This window comes from Aphis gossypii, chromosome 2 (genome assembly GCF_020184175.1).
Source record: "Aphis gossypii isolate Hap1 chromosome 2, ASM2018417v2, whole genome shotgun sequence".
In the NCBI taxonomy this organism is placed as follows: Eukaryota; Metazoa; Arthropoda; class Insecta; order Hemiptera; family Aphididae; genus Aphis; species Aphis gossypii.
Genome location: NC_065531.1, coordinates 74,459,119 through 74,471,418, shown reverse-complemented (window position 1 = coordinate 74,471,418; position 12,300 = coordinate 74,459,119). Strand labels below are relative to the sequence as shown.

Here is a 12,300-nt window from a genome sequence, read left to right as displayed (position 1 = left end):
CAGTCCTTCTGCAGTCCTATCTTCACTAACATTATGAAATACAAAAAAACGCTCAACTAATTCTGACTTTTTAGTGACATATCTTAAAATAACAGAACACTGTGTTTTTTGGGTAATATCAGTTGTGTCATCAACTTGAACAGAATAAAACTTACAATCTTTAACTTAGATATACAAAAAATTATATCATTTTGAATGATTTTTGATGTACCAGAAAACTTACCTTGAATAGTTTTATAATGATTTTGAATTTCTAATGAGCATCTACTAAAAAGCATTTCAAATAACTCTTTGTAATTACCCTTGTTTAATGAACTATTACTTTAATCATGCCCACGAAATGATAGTTCTTGTTTGAACAGATATAATACTATATCAATCAAATACTCCATAAATAACCAATTTAGTCTTACATTTTCATTGTAATTTTACTTAAATAATTTACCGTGTTCCTTAAGTGTATCTATAATAGTGACTGTATTGTTTTCTAAATTTTTTAAGCTGAAATGATTATGGACATGATCTTTTGAAGATTCGTGTCTTCCAATGCTTCTGGATAAAGTTTTTAAGTCATTATAGCCTTCTGTAACCCAAACAGATTTTGTTTGATCCAACAATAAACATGGCCAACAAAATAACTTTTGTAGATAATAACTGCCATACAACCATGAATGTTTATTATATACATTACAATTAAATGATCTACTAAATACCTTAGTACTTATCTAATTAGTGGACAAACATGTAAGATGAGGAGTTAATTTACCTTGCCTAAGTAAATCATTTTTATCGACAGTATTCCAACGCCTATAGTATGGAGTTTCTTGTAACAAGACAACCGGATCACACAAAGGATTCATTTTACCAAAAATATAAAACCAATATAATCACATATTAAGAAATATAACTACAATACTCGCTACAATACTACAGCGCTCGACAGCTTGCTGCTTGCAGCTGCTGCTCAGGTATAGAGTTTAGAATAATGTGGAGATAGTGGCTTTTGTTGACACACTATCAGCCAGCAATTTATGCGCTTCGTTCTGTCTCGAAGCGAGAAAAGGTTTATATAAAAAAAAGAAAAACTTGACGAACAAACACTTTTTAATGTGTAGAAAAACGATGTAAATATATTTGAAACAAACAAATAATTACAGAAGTAAAAAGTAATAATAATCGCGGAGGCGAAAAATATGCGGGACGTGTTTTAACAACGTTGCGGAAACAAGAAGTCGCGTGACGGAACAAAGGTTTTTTGGACGAGCGGACAGAGAAAAAGCCGCTTCGGGTCGCGACGACTAAAAGAAAAGGGTACGGCTAGGATGCTTAGTCACTTGACGGTTCGGACGTCGAGAAAAGAATTTAAGAAATTAAGAATGCCAAAAAGGGAAACGCGAACCGAGCGTAACGGTCGTAACGAACCGAGGAGCGCGGATCGGTCGCTCGCGCGGGCTGGCGGGGGGTAGCGCGAGATCGAGACGTCGTTACAATACACATACATAGATACAACACACAAGACACATAATACAATAATTGTACGCCAACGCGGCGACGACAAATACCGCGACACTGCGTACGCGGTGTAGTGGTGATAATACCGTACAATAATGTGGTGATACACAATAATATAGATAATAAATTCGAAATATTTAGTGATAATTAGCATATTATCTTTTGATAAATATTAATTATTAACTGATAATAGCAATTATGTAGGAATAATGACCATATTATAATAATTGACTGCGAATTAAAATACAATATTTTCTAATATTAACTTCAACGGCGATGGATGCCGACTGCCGAGCGCTGCATAGTGCAGCGGAAATTAGTAGAATCATTGCCTCCGTTCGAGTGGTGCGCATGCGCAGTTTCAATTATTTTAATATGTTTGTATTATGTGTATTTATATATTGTGTTTGTGCCACGAACTAAGATACTATGGACTGAAAACAAAAATCAAAACAACGGCCCAGTTTTGTTACGGACTTTTTTTGGTGGGGGAAATTAACCGATTGTGCTGTTGTAGTCTGGACTGGTGGTGATTATCACAGGGCTACCAGATTGGGCGGTTTATCGCCAATTGGGCTATCTTTAATGACCAAATACCGCCAAAAATAATGGATTGGTGGGTTACGGCCAATTGGGCGATTTGACAATTCCCTATTGGAGTGTTTGGGTAGGGATGCCCAAACTGAATTTAATTTCGATATATCGATGTAGCGATATATCACAACAACCAATATCGTTATATGATATATATCACTAGATAATTATCGATATATCGAAATATCGATATAAAAATATAGACTGATAACTGATAAGTGATAACAGTTAATTTATTTCATTATTTACTTTCCAGTTTCCACATATAATTATTTACAATATTATTTTCTAAGTAGTTACTTAAGTTACCTAAGTCAGTCACATTTTACATAATACGAGTAAAAATTAGTAAAAATTAAAATAATTTACAAAATATCAGCCCATTGATTTTTATCGGAAGACTGCAAGAACAGAAGCTTTGACAAATTTTTGCCCGTCAATCGGTTTCTGGTTTTACTGATAGTTGCTCCAGCTTTACTAAACAAACGCTCGGATGGTACAGATGTTGCCGGAATCAGTAAATATTTCATTGCCAACTTGTACAACTTGGGATATATTACCTTTGTGTTTTCCCATTCAACCAAAGGATCTTCATTTAATTTGATGACATTTCTGTGCAGGTATTGATTTAACTCACCTCTTGAATTATTATGAGTTAAACTCGTATCTGATCGCTTTTGTTCCAATGTTTTATGAAGACCCCATAAATCATATTGGTTGTGATTACTTGGAGGGTTCACTGTTTCCTCTGGTACTGTGAGATTAATCATTTCATCATAATCATTATCCATCATTTTAATTATGTTTTTTTGAACTTTAGCATTTATTAAAGGATTCCTGAAATGCATATCCTTAAAACGCGGATCTAATATCGTACAAATCGGAAGTATTGGACCTTGCTCATAAGCTCCACACCTGAAATCCAGTTCTTCGATCAGCTTTATTTTTAGTTGTATTGCTATGGTAATGGTAGGGCCTTGCTTTATTAATTCATTTTTCGTACATACAATTAATGGAATGACTTTGCTGGACATAACTGTTTTTTCTGTCGAAAGTTCTCTGGTTAACTATTCAAAAGGTCGTAATAAAGCACACATTTCTTTTAAACAGTTTAACTCAGAGACAGCTACCATCTCTGGTATATCAGTACCATTAAACTCGAGAAGCACTTGAGATAAATAAATAGCCAATGTTGAAAACCTTTCAATCATATAAAATGAACTGTTCCATCTCGTACTAACATCCAAAATTGGTTTTAAGTATTTACCTTCAATCGTACCTGAACAAAATATTTATGCTTATTAGTAAATTTTTTTAAAATATAATATTTTTATTTACCTTGTAATTTTTGACATTTTCTTAAGGAATCACTTGCCTTGGAACTTCTTTTTACAAACTTTACTATTTCTCGTATTTTGGACATAATTGCTGGGACACCTCCACTTTTAACTTTTGTCTGGACATTAAGTTCCTGTGTTTTTTCAATTGCTTTTTCTACCACTAAGTTTATAGTATGGGCCACACAAGGAATATGTTTGTTGGCAGTAAATTCATTAATTATTGCTTTTTTAAAATTAGCACCACTATCTGTCACAACCGCAACAACATTTTCTTTTTGCACACTCCAGTTTGACAATGTTTCTACCAATGTTTTCCCAATGTATTCGGCTGTGTGACTTTGGAATAGTTCCACAGTGCCAATTGTCTCTAAAAATTAATTAAAAATGTTGTTAAATATAAATATATATAATATATTATTATTATTATATTATATAAATATTTTATTTAACACTTGAATGTATATAAAATATAAATGAAAAACATTACTTGATTCCAGATGAGCTTCTACAATTATATGTAATGTAATACTAAGGAAGCTTTTCATTTGCATTGTTTCAGTCCATGCATCGGTAGTTACAGCAACATATTGTACTGTGGACAATGTTTTTCGAAAATCACCAGCAATTACATCATATATATCATCAATTCTTCTTTCGATTGTATTGCGACTAGGAAGTTTATATAATGGACATATTGTCTTGATCATATTCTTGAACCCTTCATTTTCCACTGTTTTAAATGGAACATTATCTTTACAAATATAATATATTATGCTATTTGTAACTTTTTCTGATTTTGAACCACCTAAAGAAAAACAATTAACTTAATATTTAAAAAATAGTAATACATAAGAAAAACTGTTTAAACTATTTTTTTACTAATCAATATAATATCAAAATAATACTAAAATAAAAATATTTTTCACTTACTTATCATAGACGTCATTTGCGTAAAAATTTCAGGTACAGTTGGTTGAGTTTTTGAACGTTTGCTACAGTTAGATTCCTTTAAATAAATATTAATATAAATGCTATTTTTAATAATTTATTAGGTATTTTATGTTTTTTAATCAATTACAGTGTCAATATCTTGAGGATCATCCTCGTTATCCTCGTTATCTGTGCGTGCTCTTTTGTTGACTTTCAAAATTGTCTGCGAAATTATTTTTCCTGGTACTTCTTTGTCTTTCGCATGTGTAGCTAAGTGCGTTTTTAAGTTACCAATACCTCCATTAGGTGTTTTGTATGGTTTATTACATTTTTTGCATATATAATTATATTGGTCAATTTTATTAAAATAAACCAACAACTCCTGCTTAGTTAAATTCGCTGACATTATTATAAAAACTTAAAAGCACAAAAAATATAAAATATAAATACTAATTGACAAGGTTAGTCAAATGTTAGTCAATGTCAGTCGAAAAGTCCTCTCTCTATCAATCATTTTTATAATCTAAAAACTAAAAATAATTTGAAAAGAGATTGCCGCCATAATACAATGTTTCACAACGCTGGTTTTTTCCAAGAAATTATCTTAAATTTATATCTTATATTATCTTATCGTGTATATTATCCAGGTCAAGGTGTATTGATACACCCACAGAACAATAGATACACCTGAACCAGGTAATTTTTTCCCAATTTTAAGTCCCAATATATCTATGTTTTTTCAATTCTTCTAAATCTACTATTTTTCTGACGTATTATGGCATTTACAAAAAAAAAAAAAAGAATTACGGAAAAACGGGTTTTATGATATATTGAGACTAATATATCGACAGAATTGATATATCGAATTATAAATATCGATATTTTTATATCGATATTTTACTCTAAAATATCGATATATAGATATATCGATATTATTTGGGCATCCCTATGTTTGGGCTTTTAGATTTAAACAATTGTACAATGAATATTTTTGACTTGTTATTTTTTTATTTTTAACAAAAGTCAAAAATATTATATTTAAACCATGGTTATCTCACAGCAGTGTTGCCAGACGTACGATATAGATCGTACTTATACGATTATTTAGCCATTTGTACGATGTATGGTCACAGATATATAAAACATATATATATATATATATATATATCTGTGTGTATGGTAGACAGTCGTGACGTCATGAGATCGTACACTGAAAGTACGATAATTCAGTTTCTATTGATAACATTTACATTTCAATTAATATGATAATATACTAATATTTCCCTCATAAATTTAAATAATATTATAATTATTATTTATTGTAAATAATCATTGGTCCCAAATGTTATAGATTGACTGTATAGTATGAAAATCTTTGTTGTTTTTGTACCATTTGAATTAGAGATTTATATAAAATGATCAGTAATGGTAATATATTTTCTATAATAATATAGTACCTATATGTATTATTAATATTGTATTGGAATTGCCAGTTTGCAGTAATATTTATATTTCAAAGGTACATTTTATTTATCTGTAGAAGATAAATTGTTGTTAACAGTTTTTATTCACAGTGGATATAGCCATAGTGATGCTTTATATGTTCACATTTTAAATTGTAAGCAATATTATATTATTATAACAATTAGTATTTTTTGGTGAAAATATTTATAAAACATACAATATAATATTTAATATTTTGTCTGATCATATTTTAAATCATGCCTAAGTGGGCAAAGTACAGCAGAAAGTTTGTCAAAGAGTGGGAAAATAAAACAGAGTTTAAAGGTAGGTACCTATAACTCAAGTAAAGTGTAGTATAGATTTTAATAACTAATTACTTTAATATTAATTAATTTAATCATTTTAATGAATTTAATTTAGGATGGCTCAAGAAGGCAACAGATGAACAATCAGCGAACAATGATTTTAAAGAAGCTTATTGTTCTGTTTGTAATACAGTGTTGAGAGCACACCATGGTGATTTAATAAGCCATAGTAATACTGCAAAACATGTTCTTAAAATGAAATCTTTAGTTGTTAAAACACAACCAAAGTTAACTACTTATAGTAAGAATTTTGTTTTTATATTGATTGCATGAATTTTATGTATGTACATATTTATTATAGGAGTAACTAATGCATCCAGAAAAATAAACATATAGATATAATGCTTGCTGTTCACATTGCTACCCATTCATCAATTCGTAGTATTGATCATCTTGATGAGATCTTAAAAGTATTTGGGAAAGGCTCGAAACTAGAAAATTTGAAAATGCATAGAACTAAATGATCAAAGCTAATATTGAATGTATTATCACCAGCTATAATTGAAGATCTAATAACAGACATTGGGGAAATTGGATACTCCTTGATAGTAGATGAATCAACTGATGTTTCTGTTATGAAGTATATGGCATATTGTATTAGGTATTTTAGTAAATCAACAAACCAAATACAAAATGAGTTTTTGGGCTTGGTTGTAGTTGAACGTGCTACTGCTGTAGCATTATATGATGGAAGAATTGAATTTTTGAAGCTCTTAAAGCTGAATCCCATACATTGAATTGGGTTAGGTGTTGATGGCGCTAGTTATCTCTGTGGTATGAATCATTCACTTTTTATACTTCTATGAGAAAAATCACCAAAACTTCAATTAATTAAATGTGTTTGTCATTCTCTAAATACTTGTTCATCTAAGGCATCTGAAGGTCTACCTGGTCACATTGAATTTATGCTAAGAGAATCTGTTTCTTGGTTTTCGCACAGCCCTCTTCGTCAAATAGAATACAGTAGACTTTATGCGACAATAAACGGTGCAGAATGTAAACAAAGGCGTTTGGTCAAACTTTGTGCTACTCGATGGTTGGCTTTTTATAATTGTATTAAAGTTGTTCTTCACCAATGGCTTGAACTGAAAACCTGTTTTCAAATAGCAAGCAGCACAAAAAGAAAAATGTTATAGTGCAAGAACATTATATGAAATGTATAAAGATACTTCTAATTTATTATATTTTAACGTTTTGAAACAGATTTTAAAAGAAATAACTGATGTCAACTTGCAATTTCAAAGCAATAATTTAGATATAACAAAAGTATACAGTGATTTAAAATTGCTTTTTATGTCAGTAGTTAAAAGAATCATAAAGTCAGTTTTTCTTCGTGATGAGATGTATCCAGGTGCTTTAATTATTGAAGAAATTGAAAGGATATCAAAAGCACTGAAAAACCCTCTTGCACGCTTACCTTTAGATGCTGTAAATTTTGGCTTTGCATTTAATGAGCTTGCTAACAAAAACATTGTTCCACCGGAGACTCTTAAAGCAGTACAAAATTGTTGTTTTGAATTTTTGTTAAGGCTTGCGAAGAACTTCTAAAACGACTGCCACATAATATTAAAACTATTCAAAAACTTCGGTTTTTTTGATCCAAAAATGGTTCTGTCACATTTTCCACCAAAATTTAGTGATCTACCGCTTGAGTTTTTAAGTAATAAAAATCAATATAATTATTTATATTAAACAACTATTATTATATGATATTTTGTAGGATGCAGTACAGACTTAGAGGATTTAGAAATACAGTGGAGAAATTTAACAACTTTAACTTACGCTGATATTTGTGAGTCTTCTACTCCAATTGACGAAAAAAGCACCCAAGAGTTTTGGATAGATGTTTTAAATATTAGAGAAACAGGAGGAAAAAAAGTTTGAAGACTTGGCTCTTTTTGTTTTGCAAATACTGTCCTTGCCATTATCAAATGCTATTGTTGAACGTGTATTTAGTGTGATGAATTCAATTAAGTGTAAGTCGAGAAACCGTATGCAGGTTGATATGTTGGAAGCAATTCTTAGAATTAGACTTAACCTTAATGTAAGTAATTAATTATTTCATTAAAATTGTTATATTTAAGTTATGTTTTATTTAATTATACTCTATAAGGCCCGTAAAATATGCTGTCAAGATTTTAAACCAACAGAAACAATGTATACTAAATTCACATCTGATATGTACGATTCACAAATGAAGACATCAGATAGTGTCGATCCTGTGACAGCTTTTGATGAAGTGATGGATATTTTTGAAAGTGAAGATTCCCCGGAAATCCATTTATACAAATGAAATTAAGAAATTTATAGCATGCATTTTATTAATTTATTAATTATTATCATATTGACTATTGTACTGGCGTTTCACAACATTATTTTTTTATAATTATATCTTATTTAACAACAAATTATTTTTAACTAGGTAACTATAATGAATTTTATTAACTAATATAATTATTGTTACTATAAATTTTAATGATATTTACAATTATACTCACAAAATTATACTTTTTATTATATCTTATTTTACAACAAAATATTACTAACTATACATGTAACCATTATGAATTGTATTAACTTATATTATTATTGTTACTAATGTTACTAGTTACTATGAATTTCACAAATATAGATAATAATTATTATCTCTATCTGTGTAGTTTATATTTTTATTTGGGCTATGTCGATGGTTTGGAGTATTGGCTATTTTGGGCGATTTTAGCACTCTCTAATGGCGGTACGTTGTATTATCTATCTGGCAACCCTGGATTATCATAAGCTATTAATGTGTATGGAGGACCTGAGAAACCTAAGTGTTATATTGTTGAAAATTAAATTTATATTGTTATATTATTATTTATTATACATGGTTAGTAATTTGTAATGAGTACTTTATTGCTGAAAACCATAGTATATAAATAATAATTGGAAATTATGGTAATTTTAAATATGTGCAGAAAAAAGATATGGACAAACCGACAAAATAAAATTAAAATTTTTAAATTTATTTGAATTATTGATTATAATTATTTTAATGTTTTTATTTCTGAATTAGTAAATTGAATGTGAATTCAAATAATGTAAAGTGTAAGTATTTATATACCTAATATTATCAAGATGAGAGGATAGTAGATGGTTTTGTACAAATAAAGACTAAACATAAAGAAGAATAAGGTGAGTATACCTAGTGTCATATTTTGTATTAATTTAAAATAAGTAATCAATGTTTTACTAATTTAGAATGTTTTTTTTAATGTGAGCTTTTCTTTTTTAGATCTCTATTGCGGAGAGCAGTATGTTGCCTCGTTCTCATGGTAATATAGTAACTTATAATATATGTTAGTATATCAGTTCTGTGTTCCAAGCATGGGAATGAAATTAAGTGGCCACTTTGAGATAAAAAGTCACATTCATTATGTTTTTCAACATTTTGCTAAAGAAGTTGAGGAATAGCACCTTTAACTAAACTAAATCTAGCTCTATTTGGAAAATTTATGTCCTAAATTTATTAAGTTTATAGTTTATATTTCTTTTAATTGAAGATTTGTGCCCAAAGTGAGTCTTATAAGCGGCATCTACTGTATTATACTTGTGTAGTGTGTTATATAGTTTATATTTTATATTATTGTAGTATAAAATATGTACTATTTAAGGCCTAATGCAATAAATTATAAATATTTATTTTAATTTAATGTGATTTTTATAATCATTTGTCAATTTAAAACACAATTAAGTTTTTTACTCATTGCAATGATATATATTTATAAGGAAATATTACTATTGACAATATTTTTCAAGCGCCTGCAGTAAATATTTAAGAATAATAATAATAAATAATAAAATAATAATTATTATTTTTAAATAATAAATAATAAATTTTTTTCAATTGTGTAAATTATTATTAATGAAAAACACGCAGAAGTAGATAGATGATATTTCAATGAATACAAAATAAATTATAATTACAATTTTATAATTGGTGATGAATATTTTTTGTTTGAATTTATATCAAATTATCAAAATGAAACAGTGGTATTATATTGATGTAGTATAAAAAGCAATTGATTCAGCTAGCCAATAATACTATTATTTCTAAAAATTAAATAAATATTATTATTTTTATCAAACACTAATAATGTAATATTTATAACAGTTCAAATATTCTAAGGCAGTAATAGTTCAGTAATTAAAACTGAATTGATAATACTGTTCTATATTTTTGTACCTGTCTGTTATTGCACAATTTTAACCAGAAGATGAACTAATTACGATTTTTTAGGTTAGTTTTAGTATAATTTTAGATAGTGCATTGACACGATCATTTTATAAACTTTTCGTTACTTTTTTTTGAATAACTATGAAAAACTAACAACAACTTATGGAAAAACTGAAATATTTATGCAACATGGATTTAAAAAAAATCTAATTTGTTTTTATCGTAATAATTCAGAAATGAATAATCGAGGGTTAAGTTGAAATTTTACAGAAGACTTATTAGCATTTCCTATACATGGGATAATTTTCAAAATATTTTCCATATTATTTTTTTGAATTACATTTATAGATATTATTTATTATTCGATTTATGTAGTACAATTATTTTGCTTGTTAAAAATCTTGAGAAATTGATTTAATGTTCGTAGTGTTCCTTACATCAAAAGTTCAGTGTATTATAGTTATATAAATTTAAACATTAAAAAAAATTGTAACGGCCTATAGCACCTATAGGTACAAATATACTATTTTATTTAGTATTACCATATAGTACTACGTTTAAAGTGTAACGAAATAGCTATCGTTAGTGTCTTTAAATATCTCGCGTCCGCGAAATGCAAATCATAATAGTCATGAAACCACTCTCTAATGTGAGATAATTCTACTCTAAGTGTATACCTGTATATGAAAAACCCCGAAGCGCTAAATTAGTGCCGTTAATGTCACCATGATTGCAGTATAATACTTGCCACTGAAATTGCAATAATACAATTATATATTATACTGTAGGTACATTGGCGGATTGTCGAAACAGAAGTGGGATTAAATGTAGATTCAACACTCCAACCAATTATTCGTTAAACAATTTTGATTGTAATCTCATATAGTCAAAGTATTACTACGAGGTGTTGCGATGTCTAAGAATAATATGTACTACCTATATAAATTCAAAAAAAGTCCAAAAAATGTTTGGAAATTGAATTTTTGGCAAAAATCAATTCTAATCCTACCCTTCCTTCCTAGAGTGTGCAAAAGTTTAAGTAAAAAACGATTCCGCATATTGTTTTATAACTAATACAGGCTATGTAGCCGTTGTGGATAAACTAAGACAGACATTAAAATATTTTTAAAAAAATTCTTCACTAGGAGAGCATATAATATTAATTGTTTTATTTTTCTGCAATGTACACAAATATTATGTTGTTCATAAAATAACATGTTTAATAACACAAAAAATCGCATAAACAAAATAATATGAAAGGATGAGAATAAAGAAATAGTTATAGAGAGAGAGAGAGAGAGAGAGTGAAAAGAGAGGAGAAGAAAGAATTTTTTGAGAGAGACTGAAAGATAGAAATAAATAATATAGCTAAGATAAAAAGAGATAAAATAAAGACTAACGATATTGCGTTTTTGTACATGATCTATACACATATTATTTTTTAATAAATATATGCACGTAAAAAAATAACATTCGTGACTAATTATGCGCGTACGACGATATAATTTTATATTATATACATTTTAATACATTACATTAAAGATCGTCGTTCGCTGAGAGTTGAACGCAAACGTATCATTATATTATACACATTATGTTATTAGCATTTAAGTCGCGGGCGCTCCACTGTGTTCGTTATTAAACAATAATATTATAATAATATATAATATAATATAGGTAGGTATACTAGGTACTATATACACTTAATTATTATCACTGGAAATAATATTATGTAGGTATATATAAACAATCAACAACTAATTAAAACACTTATATAAAAAAAGTCTATAATTACACTTAAAAGTAAAATTACAAAAAATAATAATAACTTAAGATTTGCACTAAACAATAATAATAATAATAATAATAATAACCATCG

General features: G+C 28.3%; 2 protein-coding genes and 1 pseudogene across 2 annotated transcripts; 1 reads left to right on the top strand and 2 right to left on the bottom strand.

Annotated features, from left to right (window-relative positions):
- Nucleotides 1–454: 454 nt before the first annotated feature.
- Nucleotides 455–4,242, bottom strand: LOC126550416 (zinc finger BED domain-containing protein 4-like). The gene is made up of 3 exons (XM_050201904.1): nucleotides 3,934–4,242; nucleotides 3,445–3,813; nucleotides 455–3,385 (listed from the first exon to the last, which is right to left on the bottom strand). The coding sequence occupies exons 1-3, from the start codon at nucleotides 4,151–4,153 to the stop codon at nucleotides 3,174–3,176; spliced, it is 801 nt and encodes a 266-aa protein (XP_050057861.1). The 5' UTR covers nucleotides 4,154–4,242; the 3' UTR covers nucleotides 455–3,173.
- On the bottom strand, nucleotides 2,472–3,140 carry LOC126549855 (zinc finger BED domain-containing protein 4-like). The gene has a single exon (XM_050200246.1). The coding sequence runs from the start codon at nucleotides 3,138–3,140 to the stop codon at nucleotides 2,472–2,474; it is 669 nt and encodes a 222-aa protein (XP_050056203.1).
- Nucleotides 4,243–6,097: 1,855 nt separating the features above from the next.
- On the top strand, nucleotides 6,098–8,906 carry LOC126549854 (uncharacterized; annotated as a pseudogene).
- The last annotated feature ends 3,394 nt before the right edge of the window (nucleotides 8,907–12,300 follow it).